At 41.6% G+C, this 20,291-nt stretch overlaps 1 protein-coding gene across 3 annotated transcripts in view; it reads right to left on the reverse strand.

Moving 5' to 3' along the window:
• The window catches only part of MYO1B (myosin IB), a 190,916-nt gene that overhangs the window by 86,855 nt on the left and 83,770 nt on the right, over positions 1-20,291 (reverse strand). For all 3 annotated transcript variants that reach the window (XM_047870439.1, XM_047870438.1, XM_047870437.1), the window contains exon 4: positions 15,598-15,692. In XM_047870439.1, the coding sequence (XP_047726395.1) occupies positions 15,598-15,692 (95 nt within the window). The remainder of the gene's footprint in view (positions 1-15,597; positions 15,693-20,291) is intronic.

Here is a 20,291-nt window from a genome sequence, read left to right on the forward strand (position 1 = left end):
TCTCACAGTTCATGGGATCAAGCCCCATGTCAGGCTCTGCACTGACAGTGTGGAGACTACTTAGGATTCTCTCTCTGCCCCTCTCCCATTCATGCTCCCTCTCTCCCTTAAAAATAAATAAATAAGCATTAAAAAACAAAAACCCTAAGCAGCTAATGTAAGGATTTGATAACAAGAAAGACAGCTTTTTCAGGGCACGGTTGTATTCATAGATTTCACTCGTAACTCTGAAAGGTAAACTGCTAAAAGAAGCTGGCTACCTGAGGCACACGAAGATTTCTTAGCTCAAAGGAGGACAAGATTTGTTTTCGGTGGTTTTATTCTTTGGTGTCTACCTATCAGCCTGTGGGCCCTCCCAGCATCTGCCTCCCAGAACCTGATCTTTTAATACTGTGTGCCAAGGAACATTGATAGATAGTCAGGGGAAATGAGGTCCAAAGTCAACTGAATTTAGAGTCACCGTGAATTAGAGGAAGTGAAATGGGTTTCTTTTTAAAGGGTTTATCAGAGGATCATGTGCATTGTGGAATTCTGGAGAAGGATCCTGAATGCTACGTTTTCCAAACTGGTTTACCATGGAATCTGTTTCTCACTGAGCTGTCTTCATTCTGATTTTCCATACCAAGGTCTGGGAACAGCTCAACTATTAATTGTCAGCAGAATTCAACACACACCCTCATTTTGGGCAGTTGAGGTTAGAAGACCAGTCGCCCAAATCTTGCTTTCTCTGAAGTCTGTGCACTGGTGCCACTGTCCAAGAGCAGGAAGCCTTCCTCAGGTGTGAGTGACGATACCTGTGCCCTCAGGTGTGTAAGGGGGCAAATGTCAACACTGTCATTTCTCACACTATGACAGGCAGGTGGCTTCCAGTCCCACCCCCCACCACGAGGTAATAAATGAACAAGTGGAATGCCACCTTAGGCACATTGCCAACACTTGCTTTAGGGTTTTAGAGCAACCCAAAAGCACTGACTAACAGAGCCACTGAACACAAAAAATCTACTCAGATCACACAAAGCTCTGAAGGCCGAAGGTGACTGCTCACGGAGTACGAGCAAGTAGGGTTGTAGGAAAGTTAAAGGATCTCGTGGAGCCCTGAGAAATGACATGGGAGGCTGGGGACTTCTGCGATGGTCGGAGTTAAGTCTTCCTCCAATTTGCTTTCTGGGTAAAGAAAATGGGTCCAAAGAGATTCTCCAGTGGTCTGTGATGACTGATTTCTGTTGTCTCCTTTTAGGGACTGTAACCAAGAAACGCCAGTCTTTTCATCTTTGCGATTACCTTCCTCCAAAGGGCAGGGTCCCTTCCTTCACACACTGTCCACTGTATAAAGTTCCCGAACCACATTTCCCACTGTTCTCGGGGTTTAAGTCTCTAAAAGCTGGGGAATTATACATGGACAATGAGTTTATATGTTATCACATGTCCTCTGACTTCTGGTGCCACAATTCCCTCCACCCATCAGCCCAAACTAGAACTCTTTTTCTGGTCCCATCAGGGGATTTTCTTTCTAGACTCTCTGGCTTTCAAGTTCAAGTGACGCTGCCCTCCCAATAAATTCCTGACATCCGGTGCCGACAGGTCTCCAACTCGGGGCCACCTCTCCTGAATTGCCCACGTGTCCCAGCTCTGTACCGGCCTCTGAAGCAACTCATCTCCAGGCTTGCTTTCTCATCATTCTGGTTTCTCAGTGTTACCTTCATTCCCCATACTCACCTACACCCTCACATAGGTTACTATATTCTTTCTTGGCAAGAATTTCTGGTCTTTCGATTTAGTATACTATTAGAAGACTAAAAACATTCACAGGCACAAAAACTGTCTCAGATAGTGGCAACTACACTTAGACACACACACATACATAAACATATTTTAGGTGAAAAGGTAAGTTTCCTTTTAGGTAAACTGACAATAAATATCAGAAGTCCAGGCTAAGCTGTTTTGCTTATTCCAATGATTATGGACCTCACTGCAGCCAAACCTCAAACTTCAGATACATGACCACACCAAATTCTCTAGAAATCCTGTTCTGGTCCAGGATGGACTCTAAGGAACAAAATGCTGGATGGGGAGGGGAGGGTGGGAATCAACCAAGAATCAAATCTGTCTGGTGGCTGTTGTAATTGACTTGGCCTCTCAGAGAATTTTTAACGGCTAGTATGAAACAGAATCAAGTTTTCTCAGAGTCAAATCTGTTAAAAAACGGTACAAGATGTAGATCTTTCGGAATCTGAATTGGACTTACATTACCTAGCTGTTGAATTGCATATAAACTCACAATATCTACTGAGATACAAAGATGAGTTAACTTCACTGAAATTAGGAATTACCTTTAGTGACTCTATGTAAGTCATTCAAATACAATTTTTAAATACTGTTCAAGGATACTTATTCCTAAATTGTTAAAAAAAGTTTGTACATTCAATTCTTCGCTATCTTCAGGAAATCTAATACTGGGCTTATTTTAATAATTCATTTCTGGAAGCCAGGATTAAGAGTAGTTTTCTTTAAACAGGCTCATGATCTCACAGAGACAACACTCATAATTTCTTTTCCTGACATAATACTTGCTCTTTAACTTAAGTAGTTCATGAGCTGCTCACTACTTTAGAGAATTAAGTAGAACAGTAAGGAGAAGTTGTAAGCTCCAACATCGTTTAGAAGACTGTTCTCATAACATTTCACCATGCTGGAAACAGGAAATAAGAGTCATCTCATGAAGCTTTCTGCTTCATTTCCTTTTGGCCCCTCTGTGCTAAAGTTCAAATAAATTTATATCTTCATTCACGTATTTAGATATTTATCCAAATCAAAACTTGCTGCAATACCCTCTATGAATGAAATATATTTCTAAGAATCAAGAATTTTCATCTTCTGCATTTCAAAGTCTAGATTTTGAGTTACGTTGACTGTTAATGGAAACCAACTAACCATGACCTTGGCAATCACAGCATAAAATTATAAGCATTTTCCAAAGCAACACAGACTGTGGATACTTTAATCCAGTAATCATACTAACAACAATGCCTTTCATGTATACTGTAAAAATATAAAATGATTCTATTTGAGACAAAAAGGTATATTCTTCACATGTACTCAAAATTCTAAAAGCACTGCTATTTTAGCCCTGAGTACAATGGCATTTAAAACTGGCAAAACATAACAGCATTTGCTTAGAATCAATTCTCAGCTCATCATTTTCTTTCACTCATATATAAATTTATGTACATATATGTTTGAATGTAACTTGAACCCTAAAATTCATCAACAGTCAGACAAACAAAATACTGAGTCTTCAAAGTAAAAATTTCTTCTCACTAGAAAATGGTAGAACATCTAGGGCTTAATAGATACTCTGCACTAATAGGAAAATGGCCTACAACATTTTGATCCAGATCAAAATTCATTTCGACAAACAATGTAAAGGGGTTACAGAAGACAGTTTATGATTCTGGGCATTTTAAATTCCTGATAAGAAACACATGATAACTAATTTACCTTGGTATTCTCTGGTACCTTGCAAAAGGTTGTGAACAATATATATTATATATTATTAGGCAATTATTACATAATAATTATACAGTAATATTTTTATGAACAAAAGCATCGTGAAGTAGCAGTAGGTGAATGAGAAGGGAAACACAAACATTTCAATGAAAGACATTTGCACCAAAACATCAAAACCGGGGCATGTTCACAGCAAGCTCCCGTGGACTCAGTCACTGTATCATGAAAAAAAAAGTATGGGGGCACCTGGCTGGCTCAGTCGGTTAAGCCTCTGACTTCAGCTCAGGTCATGATCTCACGGCTTGTGAGTTCAAGCCCCACGTTGCGCTCTGTGCTGACAGCTCAGAGTCTGAACTCTGCTTTGGATTCTGTGTGTGTCTCTCTCTCTCTGTTCCTCCCCCGCTTGCACTCCGTGTCTCTCTCTCTCTCTCTCTCTCTCTCTCTCTCTCTCTCTCTCAAAAATAAATAAAGATTATGGGGCGCCTGGGTGGCTCAGTTGGCTAAGCATCTGACTTCGGCTCAGGTCATGATCTCACGGCTTGTGAGTTCGACCCCCGCGTCAGGCTCTGTGCCGACAGCTCAGGGCCTGGAGTCTGTTTCAGATTCTGTGTCTCCCTCTCTCTCTACCCTCCCCCATTCACGCTCTGTCTCTCTCTCTCAAAAATAAATAAACATTAAAAACTATTTTTTTTAAGGTATGAATATAAGCAAGGCTTATTCTGGGTTTTCTTCCCAGAATTTCTCCTAAATTCATCCAGGAATTAACAGGTATCCGTTCATTGCACACGCAACACCATCGGTGTCACATATAGATCATGTAACACATACACATACAGCAAACAGAGAGAACCACACATTCACACACACACACAAAAACTGACAGATTTATCTGCTCCTATACCTCTCTATCTCCTTGCCTAGGATACCCAAGTTTTTCTAGGGACTGAGCTTACATAGGTCTGCTGGCCCAGGGACTTCAACAGTAAGACTCCCCAAGTCAACGAGGCCACCCTTGTGCACAATGAAACAAGGATGCTGCAACACGGAGGAACACCCTTCTTGGCAGTCATCTGTCTGCAATGCTGTCAAATGACCCAGCTGCAGCATATCCAAACTAACCAGACAGGCAACCACAAACTGTTCTAAGCATGGGACACAACGCATGGGTCTTGCAATGAGAAACGCAGCCTTTACTCTAAGAGGAGTCATGACAGGCCACGTTTTATTGAAATACAACTATGTATACAAGTGGCTTTGCTTCTGAGAGTTGGCCACAAGATCTCTGATAATTCATATAAAACGTGGATCGAGAGAGGCCTTTCTCACATGGGGAAGAAACAAAACAAAAGCTCACTGTGTTTGGGGTTTCTGTTTGCTTAGCTATTCTGCTTCGATGTGATATCTCTGTAAAGAGATGCAAAGTAGTACAAGGTCATTTGGGGTTCAGAACCAAAGGTCTTAATGAGCAAGACAGGCTCCATAACTCTTTTAGCAGACGGCTAGAGAGTTCCTAGAAACCGATGTAACTGTAAAATTAGAAACCAAATAATTCATAATGTTTTCTCACGTCAGGATCATCTTCTTAGGCCCACAGATTCATTTTGATGTCTTTGAAAAATGTAGTTACGATGATTCCTTCATGTTCTGCCCCCCTGCCCCCATCAGGGCTTGAATGATTCTCCATGAACTATCTGTATTCACGGTAGTGAATTCTGAGTTCACTGCCTAGAAATACTTGGGCACTTTTATGAGGCATGATGAATTTTTTATTTAGCACAGCAGTAATGAATTAAATAGGGCCCCAAAGGACTCAGAGTTCACGCCTCTCCCTGAGTGCCCACATTATATAATCATCCAGCATAAGAGTGTACCCGATGCTTAAGCCCAATAACATCATCATCTGCCAAGGGGGTTTACAACCTCGTTAAATTAATTACTTCTTATAAACTAAGCCCTCTGATACTGCAGGGTACTTCTGTATAAGCTGTCAAGTAAAGATTCTTACTGAAAACAGACACTACGTATAAAGCACATAGCACACTCTGGGCCCTCAATAAATATTAGTTCTCGTCTTCTTTCATTTAATTAGTAACAAAATTTTTAGTGACCGTGTACTCAGAAACAATTTTAGTGGATAAGATGATGTGACATTTCAAAAACAGCCTGGCATCCCTCTTTCCCACATAACTAAACCCCCTCTCCAAATTCCTCACACTACCATGCTGCAATCTCTGTATTATTTTCCATCATTTAATTTTCCCGGAAGTAATCTCCATGAAACAGACATTAATTAATACATAAATTCTATACTTTACTGGAACGTATAGTCTAATGACAACTAAAACCTAGATAAAATTTGAAGCAATTTTTGTATCACTGCTTTCAAAATGAAAGAAAAGTAGGAAAAAATGGAATAAGTAAGCAAAACACGATGTGTCCCTGGGGACAGAGGTAGGTGATGCTGCTGGGATCTAGAAATGAAAAGGAAAAACTTGTTAGCAGCTACCAAAGAGCATAGTTGAGTGGATATTTAAAAACAGCAACTCTTGGGATGCCTGGGTGGCTCAGTTGGTTAGGCATCCAACTCTTGGTTTCAGCTCCGTCGCAATCTCACAGCTTCGTGGGTTCAAGCTGGCATCAGGCTCTATGCTGACAGTGTGGAGCCTGCTTGGGGTTCTCTCGCTGTCCCTCTCTCTGCCCCTCCCCCACTCGTGCTGTTTCTGTCTTTCTCAAAACACATAAACTTTAAGAAAAGAAAAGAAAAGAAAAGAAAAGAAAAGAAAAGAAAAGAAAAGAAAAACAGCAACTCTCAGGAGTAGGGTCTACTTCCTGGCACTAGGAGGTTTAGTGATAATGGAAAACCAAAGCATCACAGGGTCCAGGAATCACAGCGGATCAAAATGGAGACAAATGCATCAAACGACCTCTAGGCAGTACTACCCAAAGTATGATCCAAAACCCCCTGCTACTCAAAGTTGGTTGTTCCATGGACTGTTACCAGTCTGCACATGAGAGTAGGCTCTCATAAGTTTTTACAGCAATTTGGTGATTCATTTTGCCTGCTTAAGCTAAAAAAAAAAAAATTAGAGATTGGTTCTTCCATACCTTTATTTCCTTTTTCTGGCATCAGTCAGGAAGAGATTTGGGAAGGAGGGAGACTGGTGTTCCACGGTAGAGGGTTTGAGAAGTGCTGTCCTAGCATGTGTATGGTACCCTCCTCCAGATTCCCACTGAAAGCAGTACCCAGAATGCTTTATTCTATTATAAACAGAATGGCCCCACTGGAGGGGAAAAGCAAAGGCCCTGACAAGCAACTGTCTATTCTTATGACAGAGAACAAAGGGATCCAAGGAAGGACTAAATCTAGGGAAGACAATTGGGAGAAAAGGATTCCAAGTGGCGAATGCGATATTGAAACCAAAAGGACAAGTTATTAATTTAAAAAAATATCAAGAGAAGAGAAAACTACAGAAAAGAAGAATGAACTCCACGCCACTAGATTTCCCCCAGAGGAATGAGGCGTTTTTGTTTTTCTCAGAAAAGGATGAACACCAATCCTCTCAAATAGTACCAGCAACCTCCACTTTGTTTTTCAATAAGGAAGACACACGAGCCCACCAGGCGATAGAATCTTTCTCCAGGAGGGAGCAGTGCAGTTTACGACACTCTGAGAAGGAGGAGGTCATACACTGACATGGCTAATTAGTAGATGCACTGTCTTCGTGGAATGTATGTTCCAGCGGAGATGAAGACGTGGCCAACACCAATCAAACCAATGACCACAACCCACTTCTGATGACTCACTTAGGAACAAAGTGATACAATCAGATCTTTAGTCACGATGAAGAATGAGTAAAAACTTAAAAAAAGTAATAGGCTTAGGAATATTTTCATCTCTTCCTCCTTCACACTTAAATAAAAAGAAAGGTGTGAAGTGAGTAGGCTTGTAGATACAGTCAAAAGGATTGGGGGAAGGGGCAGGCGGCATGAGATACACCACCAATACAAATGCCTTCTGTCAAGAGGCATAGTTTTTAACTTGCCTTGCTACCATTTTCATTGGTCAACTTGGAAACAAACAAGAAGCTGTACTGCTTCTAAGAATTAAATTGTTTCATAAGAAAGAACTGCTTAGTGATAGAAAAGAGGCAAACACTTTCTCCCAAGACACCAGTGTCCTCTTAAAGTACCTGCTGTAAAGAAGGAGTTCTGAACAAAGACCTCACAAACTTCTGAGCAAATAGAGGTTTAAGAGCCCATACCCAGAGATTCAGATGAATGATCCAAAAACGGATGGGACACTAAATAATGAAATACTGTCTATATATAAAAAACTTTTTTTAACATTTATTCATTTTTGAGAGACAGAGCATGAGTAGGGGAGGGGCAGAGGGAGAGGGAGACACAGAATCTAAAGCAGGCCCCAGGCTCTGAGCTGCCAGCACAGAGCCCAATGCGGGGCTCAAACCCACGAACCGCAAGATCATGACCTGAGCTGAAGTCAGACGCTTAACAGACTGAGTCACCCAGGTGCCCCATAATACTATCTATATATAATATGGAGCAAAATTTTTAACAAAAAGTAGCACAAGGTGCAATTACCTTTCTGAGAGAAAGGTGCAGAAGTAGGTAGGGACAAGATCACACAGAACCTTAACAAGCACACTGGATTTGACATTTATTTTAGTGCAACAGAAACCATTAAAAATTTTTATACAAAAAATACCTTGAGACAAATGAAAACAGAAAAACAATATACCAAAACTTTTGAGAAGCAACTTTTAAGAGGGAAGTTTATAGTCACAAGTGCATGCAAGAATAAAGACCTCAAATAAACCTAATATTATACCTCAAGGAAGCAGAAAAAGAAGAACAAACTAAGCTCAAAGTTAGCAGAAGGAAGGAAGTAATACAGACTAGAACAGAAATAAATGAAACACAGAATTGGAACATCACAAAAGATTAATAAAACTAAGAGCTGGTTCTTTGAAAAGATAAAGCAAATTGACAAACCTTTAGCTAAATTAACCAAGAAAAAAGAGAGAGGACTCAAATAAATAAAATTATAAATGAAAGAGGAGACATTCAACAAATATCATGTAAATACAAAGAACCTGAAGAGACAGTACTCTGAACAGTTACATGCCAACAAACTGGACAACCTAGAAGAAAAGGATAAGTCCTAGAAACATGCAAACTACCAAGACTGAATCATAAAAAATAGAAAATGTAAACAGATTAATATCAAATAAGATTGAATCAATAATCAAAAACCTCCCCCCAAAAGAAAAACCCCAAATCAGATGGTTTCACTAGTGAATTCTACTAAACATTTAGGGGAGAATTAACACCAATCCCTCTCACTCTTCCAACACACTCAAGAAGAGATAACTTCCAAACTCATTTTACAAGGCCAGCATTACCCTGATACCAAAGCCAGATACTACAAGGAAACTGCAGATCAATATCCCTGATGAATACAGATGCCAAAATTCTCAGCAAAATACTACCAAACTGAATTCAACAGCTTGTGAAAAGGATCACACACCATCATCAAGTGGTATTCATCCCTGAGATGCAAGAATGGTTCAAACATATGCAAATCAATAAATGTGATACATCACATTAATAGAATAAGAAGATAAAAATCATCCGATCATCTCAAGAGACGCATAAAAGCATTTGATGAAATTCAATATCCTTTCATGATAAAAACTCTCAACTAACTGGGTATAGAAGGAATGTACCTCCACATAATAAAGGCCGTAAATGACATGCACACAGCTAATATCCTACTCAATGGTGACAGGTTGAAAGCTTTTCCTCTGAGATGAGGCCCAAGACAAGGCTGCCCACCCTCACCACTCCTATTCAACATAGTAGTAGAAGTCCTAGCCAGGGGAATTAGGCAAGGAAAAGAAATCAAAGACACCAGAATCAGAAAGAAAGAGGTAGAATTGTCTCTTTGTAGATGACATGATCTTATATATGGAAAACTCTAAAGATGCCATAAAAAAAAAGGTTATAATAAACTAAGTCAGTGAAGTTGTAGGATATAAGATAAACATACAAAAATCAGTTGTGTTTCTTTATGCTAATAACAAAGTATCTGAAAAAGAAATAAAACAATCCCACTCCCAACAGCATCAAAAACAACAGAATACTTAGGAAAAATTTAACCAAAGAGGTGAATGATCTCTTCACTGAAAACATAAGACATTGATGAAAGAAAATTAAAGAAGACACAATAAATGGAAAAATATCCTGTGTTCGTGCACTGGAAGAATTAATAGTATTAAAATGCCCATACTACCCAAAGTAATCTGTAGATTCAACATAATCCCTATCAAAATTCCAATAGCATTTTTCACAGAAAAAGAAAAAGCAATCCTGAAATTCATATGGAACTACATAAGAGACCACAAATAGCAAAAGCAATCTTCAGAAAGAACAACAAACCTGGAGGCATTACAATTCCTGATTTCAAACCACACTACAAAGCTATAGTTATCAAAATAGTATGGTACTTGCATAAAAACAGACACAAAGAGTCGCCAGGGTGGCTCAGTTGGTTGAACGTCTGACTTCAACTCAGGTCATGATCTCATGGTTGATGAGTTTGAGCCCCGCGTCAGGCCCTGTGCTGACAGCTCAGAGCCTGGAGCCTGCTTCAGACTCTGTGTCTCCCTCTCTCTGCCCCTCCCTCCCTCACACACTGTCTCTCTCTCTCTCTCAAAAATAAATAAACATTAAAAAAAAATTTTTTTGAAGACACATAAACCAAAGAAACAGAATAGAGAGCCCAGAAAAAAAGCCATGTATGTTCAGTCAACTAATATTTAACAAGGGAGCCAAGAATACTCAATGGGGAAAAGACAGTCTTTTCAATAAATGGTGCAAGCAAAATTGGATATTCACACGCAAAAGAATAAAACTGAACCCGGGGCGCCTGGATGGCGCAGTCGGTTAAGCGTCCGACTTCAGCCAGGTCACGATCTCACGGTCCGTGAGTTCGAGCCCCGCGTCAGGCTCTGGGTTGATGGCTGGGAGCCTGGAGCCTGTTTCCGATTCTGCGTCTCCCTCTCTCTCTGCCCCTCCCCCGTTCATGCTCTGTCTCTCTCTGTCCCAAAAATAAATAAACGTTGAAAAAAAAAAAAAAGAATAAAACTGAACCCTTATCTTATACCACTCACAAAAAGTAACTCAAAATGGACTAAAGACTTAAATATAAGATCTTAAGCCATAAAAATCCTACAAGAAAACATACGGAAAAGGCCCTTTGATATTGGTCTTAGCCCTTTGATATTGTCTTGGCTATGACATGCAAAGCACAGACAGCAAAAACAAAACCACACAAGTGGGACTACGTCAAACAAAAAAGCTTCTGCAGAGCCAGAGAAACAATCGATGAGAAAAGGCAATCTACAAAATGCATGAAATACTTGGCAAATCATGCATCTGATCATGTATCTAAAATATGTAACTAACTCCTACAACTCAATAGCAATAAATAATAATAATGATCTGATTAAAAATAGGCAAAGGACTTGAATAGATATTTTCCCACATAAGATATACAAATGGCTACCAAGGACCTGAGGATATACTCTACATCGCTAATTATCAGGGCAATGTAATTCAAAATTCCAATTCAAGAATGTAATTCAAAATTCCAATTCAAAGTTACAAAATTATCACCTCACACTTGTTAGAATGGCCAAAATGAAGAAAAGCAAGAGATAACAAGCGTTGGAGAAAATGTGATGAAAAGGAAACCCTTGCACCCTTGGAGGGGATGTAAATTGATACAACCACTATGGAGAACAGTACAGAGGTTCCTCAAAAGCTCAAAAACTCCCAATGATGGGATTAGTGTTCTTTTTTTTTTTTTTTGTAAGTTTATTTATTTATTTTGAGAGAGAGCACACGTGTGTGGGAGAGCAGGAGAGGGGTCAGAGAGGGGAGGGAGAAGGAGAGGGAGAAAGGGAGGAAGGAAGGGAGGGATGGATAGAGAGAGAGAGAGAGAGAGAGAGAGAGAAAGGGAGAAAGAGAGAGAGAATCCCAAGCAGACTCCTTGCTGCCACAGTACAGCCCAACGCAGGGCTCCATCCCACAAACTGCAAGACCATGACCTGAGCCGAAACCAAGAGTTAGACACTCAACCAACGGAGTCACCCAGTTGCTCTGAGATTAGTGTTCTTCTCTCTCTCTCTCTCTCTCTCTCTCTCTCTCTCTCTCTCCCTCTCTCCCTCCCTCCCTTCCTCCCTCCCCCTCTCCCGCCATCTCCATCTCTATCTCCCATGTGAGGAAACAGATAGAAGGTTCTCACCAGGAACCAAATCAGCAGGCACCTTGATCTTGGACATCCCAGCCTCCACGACTTAAAAATAAATGTCTGGGGGCTCCTAGGTGGCTCAGTCGGTTAAGTGTCTTGACTTCGGCTCAGGTCATGATCTGGCAGTTCGTGGGTTCGAGCCCTGCATCAGACTCTGCTGACGACTCGGCGCGTGGAGCTGCTTCAGATTCTATAGCTCCCTCTCTCTCTGCCCCTTCCCTGCTCTCCCACTCTCTCAAAACTAAATAAACATTAAAAAAAAAAAAAAGAAAGAAAGAAAAAGAAGTATCTGTTGTTTAGGCCACCCTGTCTATGGTATGCTGTTAAAGCAGGCTGAACTAAGAAAAGTGGGGACTCTAGAGCTATATATACTACTTGTGCTCAAAATCTCATCTCTGCCATTTACTCACTGGGAAGTTTGGGCAACTTGGTTAGCCTTTGTGTGGCTCAATTTCCCCATGATAAAAATGGGGGTAAGAAGAATACTTCTATGTGTAACACACTAAAGCACAATGCCCAGCACAATGGAAATACTTATGTGGGACAGCTACCCTTATTACCCAATGGCATGGCAGTGGTTCTACGGGAGGGAACAGAATCAGAATTTGTCAGTTTCACAAGAGGCTATTAACAATGGTCTAAATTTATAAAAATAAAGATTCTATCAGTAAGCTTAAAATAACTTTGTTGGACAACACCAGATTGAGCACATCTGACCTACCAGAAGCTGACATACAAGAAACCTACAGTATCTTGCCTGATGGGAAGACTGGTAAGACTCAATACATACGCTATATTATATTAACAGAAGCCTGGTATCCATATTAAGAGAGATAATAGTTCCCCCATAACCAAGACCAAACTTGAAGTATTTATTCGGTTTATTTCTCTCCTTGGGATGTAATTTTATGAGGCATACTGACAGAAAGGGATCATTCCAGAATAATATGACCATGATAGTGAGGGTTTTGAGAATGAGATCTGATCGTATTATATGCTCTTATAAGCACCCCGTACTTTTCCTTTTCTATATAAACTACATGTATACATGCGACATAGGTATATGTGTATATACAGTACCCATACTTGTGCACATGCACATGTAACAGAGTGCTATTGTCTATCTCCTGCACTAGATTACAAATTCAATAAGGACAAGGATGGTGTCTGGCTCACCAATGTGTCACTAGTACTTAGTACAGTACTTTCACCTTACTAGTATTCCTTCAAGGTACTCAAAAATTACTTCCTGGATGAATGAGTAAATGAATGTGCATCACACAGGAAATTTTTGAAGGCCAAGGATGTTTAGACCTGGGAAGCTATGATGGATGACTTCAAATAACCGAATGACTGTCCTATAGAAAAGAAAGTACACTAATTTGGGAAGGTTCCAGACGGCAGTTAAGGCCACTAGGTAGAGGCAGAATTCAAATCTAGGTAAGAAAGAGCTTGTGATAGCTGAATCTGTATGAAAATTTAGCAGGTTGCTTTACGGAGCAGTGAGCCCTCGAGGTGGCTCAGTCCGTTAAGCATCCGACTTCAGCTCAGGTCATGATCTCACGGTTAGTGGGTTTGAGCTCCGCATCGGGCTCTGTGCGGACAGCTCAGCCTGGAGCCTGCTTCGGATTCTCTGTCTCCCTCTCTATCTGCCCATCCCCTGCTCATGCTCTGTCTCTCTCTCTAAAATAAACAAACAATACAAAAAATTAAAAACAAAACAAAGCAGTGATCCCTCTATCACCACAAAACAAGGGAGTTTGGGGGAGCCTGGGTGGCTCAGTTGGTTAAGCATCTGACTTGGGCTCAGGTCATAATCTCATGGTACATGAGTTCAAGCCCTGCATGGGGCTTTCTGCTGCCAGTGCAGAGCCTGCTTCAGATCCTCTGTTTCTCTCTCTCTCTCTCTGCCCCTCCTTTGCTTGTGCGCATGTGCTCTCTCTCTCTCTCTCTCTCCCCCTCCCCCTTCAAAATTAAATAAACATTTAAAAAACTTAAAAAACAAAAAAAAAGAAAATAAAACAAGGAGCTTGGCAGTTCTATGGGAAGGACCCTACAGTAGGTGGTCTACACCTACAATCCTTCCTAACCATACGAGACTGGGTCTTCTGTTACTTTACCTTCTTACATGCCAGTCTTTTCCTATTTCTGCCCATCCAGGGCCTAGAACCTCACATAGAAAGTGTGTACTTGTTATGTCTCTAAAGGGCTCTAGGAAGTTGGATACACTTATCTACACTGGGGGCAGGGAGGGAATACTCCTAAAGAGAGCGGAGGAAGGAACAGGTGCAGAAGGAAAAGCCCTCTCAGAGCCGACAGTGAGACTTTAAAGGTGCACATCTTAGGAGGGGCTCATTTCAGTCAGCTGACTGAAATATCCATGGGCAACTTTCTTAATAATCAGAGACTCAAAGTATGCTAATCTAATCACGTCATAGCCAAGCAAAGTACAAACACTTAAATCCCACTCTGGCAAACTAGTAGAATCATCAGAATCTTGTGTAGAAAACAAGAACATTTTACAGATAAAATCGTGAAAATACCATCTCCCTCACCATTCTCCTTCTTCAGGGCTTAGCACTTCCATCAGAGAAGCTCACTGACAACAGCAGTTTCAACCTGTCCCAGTCTGGACTCAGAGAGCACAGCTCTTTCGGACCTTTTCCAGGTGGCTGGGCATCATGTGTGAAATCGCTTTTCACTCGAGAACATCAATCATACAAATTGTTTTTATTAAAAGCACATGAAAAACAGCACAACCTCTCCACTCGAGGGTTTGTTTTATGGAAAGGTGCCAACCCATCTAACAATATATAGAAAAATCTTGGGGCTCAGTAGGGTTGAGCATCCGACTTCGGCACAGGGCATGATATCACGGTTCATGAGTTCAAGCCCCACACTGGGCTTTGCACTGATAATGCAGAGCCTGCTTTGGATTCTCTGTCTCCCTCTCTCTGCCCCTCCCCAGCTGATGCTCTCTCTCTCTCTCAAAAATAAACACTTAAATAAAGAAATAAATGTAAAAATATATAGAAATACTCAATTCGTTAGGCTTCAAAGACTTTATTCTAGAGTGAAATTAAGCATCTTTCTGGTGCCTTCCCTCCTCACTCTTTTTTTTTTTTTTTCAACATTTATTTATTTTTGGGACAGAGAGAGACAGAGCATGAACGGGGGAGGGGCAGAGAGAGAGGGAGACACAGAATCGGAAACAGGCTCCAGGCTCTGAGCCATCAGCCCAGAGCCCGACGCGGGGCTTGAACTCACGGACCGCGAGATTGTGACCTGGCTGAAGTCGGACACTTAACCGACTGCGCCACCCAGGCGCCCCCCCTCCTCACTCTTTAGCAGAGATAAGATATGCCTGTGGTCTCCCAAAGCCCAAACAATTTGTCATTCCTCAGAAGTGGTAAGACTTCACAGGTCTGGTGTCTTACAGGAAAGGTAAGAGACGCTGAAGCGCTCAGACTGCACCAGAAGATCCAGAATCCAGAAACAGACTCCCATATTGGTTGAAATCCCTTTGACAGGTACCTGTTTCGTCATGTGAGAGATGGGGTAAGTCCTTCCCAGAGAACATTCCATGATCCGAATCAGCAGCCTCCCACAAAGGAGCGGTCACAGTGGCCCGGTGCAGCTTCATGCTAATGAGCACTCCCCCCCCCCCCCCCCCCCGCCCTCTTTGCTATACCATCATCTGTGCAGCACTGACCTTCTACAGAGGAGAAAGGAAGGTAGGCTGGGCCTGGCCTTACCTGTTTTTCCTGCTCCACTTTCCCCGGTAATGAGAATACATTGGTCTTTATCTTGATCTCTTAGGGACCTGTACGCTTCATCTGACAGGGCAAAGCTGTAGGGGAGAATGGGAGAGAAGTCCTTAAAATTCAGCTCAATATTCACGTGTTTATGAGATGTAACTAGAGGCTCTTTAAAGGACACTGGTATGCTGCAGATAGAAAGCCAAGACGTCAGATTTTATTTCCTTCAAATTCTTAAAGGAAATAAATAAACCCATCCATCCTTGTGGCCCATGGTCCCTTTTCCTTCACATCCTCTAGTAAACGAAGTGGTACTGACTTACCGTCCTCTAAAGATATGCTTATTTAACCCACATGTGATACTTATGGTTCATTTTATTAAAATCTTGGCAATTCAGAGAACCAAGAAGAAAATGTCGCATCACATGTCCAACACTGGATGATGCAGCAGTTTTCAGGACAATACACTGGAATTTCAAAAAATTTTTTCGAATGTTAGAAAAAATTCTATCAAATGCCAAATGGCTGATATTACCATCATTGAGCTAAATACAGAACTACTGCCTTCACAAACAGATAACAAACTGTAACGCCCACCAGAGGCAAGGAGGACCATGGGTCGGCCAGGGGTCTGCTCCAGTCCTAGGCCCTCAAGCTCCTCACGGGGCCCTGTGCTGACAACAGGGCCCCCTATCAAGACCAGGCCAGTCCCCAGGTTGATCTTCCTTGACTCAAAATTTATAAATAAGGTAAAATTTGCCCCCTCCAGCTAAATGAAAAATAATTGTTTGGGTTTTTTTTTTTTTTAATGTTTACTTTTTTATTCTGAGAGAGAGCATGAGCAGGGGAGGGGCAGAGAGAAGCCCAAGCAGGCTCCACACTGTCAGCGCAGAGCCCGATGCGGGGCTTGATCTCACGATCAAGTGAGACCATGACCTGAGCTGATACCAAGAGTCAGACGCTCATCTGACTGAGCCACCCAGGCGCCCTTAACTGAGAAATAATTTTGACAATATGATACTGTGTTTAAAACAGGGGCTCCTGGGTTGCTCAGTTGGTTGAGCTTCTGACTCTTGATTTCAGCTCAGCTCCTGATCCCAGGGTTGTGTGATCGAGCCCTGAGCAGGGACTCCTCACTGATTAAGATCCTTTCTCTGTGTCTTTCTCTCTCTCTCTCTCAAACTGAAAAAGAAAAAAGAAAAAAAAAAAAAGGTAAAGCCCTATTCATTTATCAACAAGTATTTATCAAGAGTCTACCTTGTGTAAAGAACATGCTGGAAATACAAAGGTAAGCTAGACTCAGCCCTTTTCCAGGAATTCTCAGTCAAAAGCAGGGGAGAGAGATACAAATAGAAAACAGCAACCCAACAAGTTAAGAGCAATGAGAAAGATATGTGCACAACATTGCAGAACAAGACAGGGGCCCAAGGGGATGGGGAAGGGAGCCACAGATTCTTCAGAAGTAGGAAAACCAGTCCTAAGGAATACATTAACAAGGCTAAGGGCTTTTAGGCAAAAAAGCAAAAAACAAAATAATCGAGAGTGTGGATATTCCTTCTTGCTGGAAGGCAGAGCATAAAGAAGGGTTGAGCAATGAGCCAGGGAGATAGATGGGCAGACTCCAAATAGGAGCAGAGATGATAAGGGTGCCACACTCCGGGACTGTAAGCAGGAGAGTGGCAGGATCAGGTAGGATTCAGATAGTAATTAGAGCTAAAAATGGCAACCTTACCAGCACTGTCTCCAAGCCCTTCATATTTAATCATTTTAACTCAAACTACTAAGGGTAAGTTATTATTAATCCCACTTCCCGATGATAAAACTGTGGCACAAAATAAAGACATAATTTGCCAAGGTTACACTGCCGGCGGGACACAGTAGAGCCAGAACTGATCCCCTGCTCCTGACCACTGGGATAGCCTGCCGCTTCATGGCGGACAGGGCCACAAGAGTGCAAAGGAGACCAATCTGGAGTAAGGAACACCAGTGAAGGGCTGGCGATACGGGGAGAGTTTACATTTCGCTGACCAGACCACAGAAAGCCTTTCAGTCAATGACCGGCTCTTCTTGAAAAGGTGAGTAGGAGCATCATTAATACTGAGAATTTACTGAGCAGGATGAAGTGCTCTCATATTCATAATCAGATTTGATCCTTAAAACAGCTCTATGAAGTAAACGCTGGCCTCCTTGAGGATAAATGATCCAACTCAGACCGAGAAATGACACAACGTGTCCGTGACCCCTTTCCCAGGACAGTCATAACTTGAACCTGGAAATACTGTGCACCACATTCTTCCCTTCTTGTCACATCCTCTTAGGGCTATCTGTGATCTCATCTTCTGGCAGAGCTACTGTGGGACCTCAAAGAGCCACCATGAGCCTTATTCTGTAACCATCATTTCAATGAATCCAATCCCTTGCCCATAATAAGTATATTCTTGAAAGCATTTGTTGAATGAACGTATGAATATGAAAAGAGAAAGGAAAAAATAATGGAACTATCTGGCACAAGGGACTTTTTTGAGTAGCAGGTGGCTTTAGTGCACGGGGTGATCTTCTGCCCAGCAGGTCTTACCCTCTCCTCAAATCCCTCTCAGCCATTCCCTATCTAACCAGCACCTTGCTCACCCCCTTAGACCACTCAGCGGGGCTCCCTCCTTCTCTTGTGTTCTCTGATGTCCTCAGGTAAAAACAAGCATGTCCCTGCGCACACCAATGCACAGTAAGGACAGTGAAAAATACAATGACTGTGGGAACAGAAGACACCCTGGGTAGGATTCTCTAGGCCCCGGATCCACAATTCCCCACCTACATGACCGTGAGGCCAGTCCCTCACCCTGGCTGCATGGCAGTCTCTTCACGTACCAATTGGAGAACAGAGCCACATACCACGTACTTCAGCTTAGAAGGTTAAAGAAAGGTGTATTTAGAAGGTTAAAGAAAGGTGTATAAAAGCTCTGGAAGTGTTATAAAGCCCTAAATAAACGTGTGAATTCTTTCTGTGCTACAATCAGTTATGTACACATCTTCCCAACCCCTACCAGGAGGTAAGCTCCTTTAGGGCACCGCCTTTTTTCTAGTTAATCTTTGTGCCGTCCTGCAGAGTTACAAGCATAAGACGCCAAAAATACGCAAATAGGAAAGAATAGATGAGTGAATTCTCTCCAAATATCAACGAAGTAAGTCACTATTGGAGTGAGCCCCACAGAATGGTAAACAGGAAAGTCATTTCTTCTTATGACCTTCATGCAGGAAAGAAAAGCAGAGCTTAGATTTCTTACTAGCTTCACTCTCCCTGCCATTCTTCTCACCTCCAGACAACAGTTCAGAGATGCCACTATCATTATCATCACTGGCAAGAAATGCAGGAAAACACATTATGGCAAATATAAATGAACTTTTCCTACTATATATACATATATGGTGTGTGTATATATATATATACATACATATATATATACATATACATATATATACATACACATACATATACATACATACACACACACACACACACACACATATATATTCACTGTACATATTCACTGACTTCCTCATGGGTTGTTCAACACAAGCCTCTCCTATGCTCCTAAGACTGCAAGTTAGTTTTAAATATCACACCATCAATGATTCAAAATTATTTCTAACATGAATAACAATATATGACTGTGTGTGTGCACACAACACACATAAACACACATACACAAGGCTTTAGAAGATCACCAAATGACCCTGCTATGGGTTTATGTCACATCAAAACACTTATGCTGAATGCTTAGTTATTTTCTTGTCTGTCCAGACAGAAATACTTAACTGCTGTCCCCCAAAACTGGGTTTGATTTACAATGGAGTATATTTTAATATAAAGGCTAAAAGGGAGAGTTATTCTTTCGAGACTCTAGACGGCCATGAAAATTTATCAACTGAAGTACTCAAGCACTGGAACAATGGGCTGGGACTGTCGGCACACCCAGCCCAGGCACACTATAAATGCGATCGTATATGTACTTCGTATGAACTCAGACCTTGACTTCACTTATTTAAAAAAATGACCAAAGGGCAGGCCATGAAGGACATAAGCCCTGCCCCCGGCCTTGTTCTCTTCCTCTCCAGCAACATTAGCAGGTACCCATCGCCACGGCCAACATTTATAGCTATAAACTGAAACCACATGCCAGTCTTCCAAACCACTCTGTAATTAAGGAACCTAAATAAATCTTTAGAAAAGTTTTTCCTTCAAAACACTTGTGACCCATATGCTTCACATTATTTTGTGAGCATGTCAGCATTGTTATTTACCACACGCAGAAATGAATGGTTTATTATAACGCAGTGACGATAACGTCAGGGGCAAGCATGGGTTTGATGCCACCACATCAAGAGCGTGGGTTTCACCCACTTCTTCTGTCTTCTAGTTGAGCTCTAAGAATAGAGACAGCCTGACGCTTGAAAGCAAGTCCCCCCTTCATTTCCAGGTCAGCTGCACAGCTGTTAGCTGAGAGCCAAACTTTCCCAAACACCACCACGCATGCTCACTGCACATTTCCAAACAGCTGAGCTGTATCTCTCTTGTTTTTCGGTTTTAGATGTTTGGTTTGGGTCATCTGTTATTTTCTGTCGGGGCGCAATGTTGGGTTGCACGTTGAAAAATTAAGTAGCCGGTACGTATGCTTCTCCTCCATCTTATTTCT

The sequence above is a fragment of the Prionailurus viverrinus genome, chromosome C1 (assembly GCF_022837055.1).
Source record: "Prionailurus viverrinus isolate Anna chromosome C1, UM_Priviv_1.0, whole genome shotgun sequence".
NCBI lineage: Eukaryota > Metazoa > Chordata > Mammalia > Carnivora > Felidae > Prionailurus > Prionailurus viverrinus.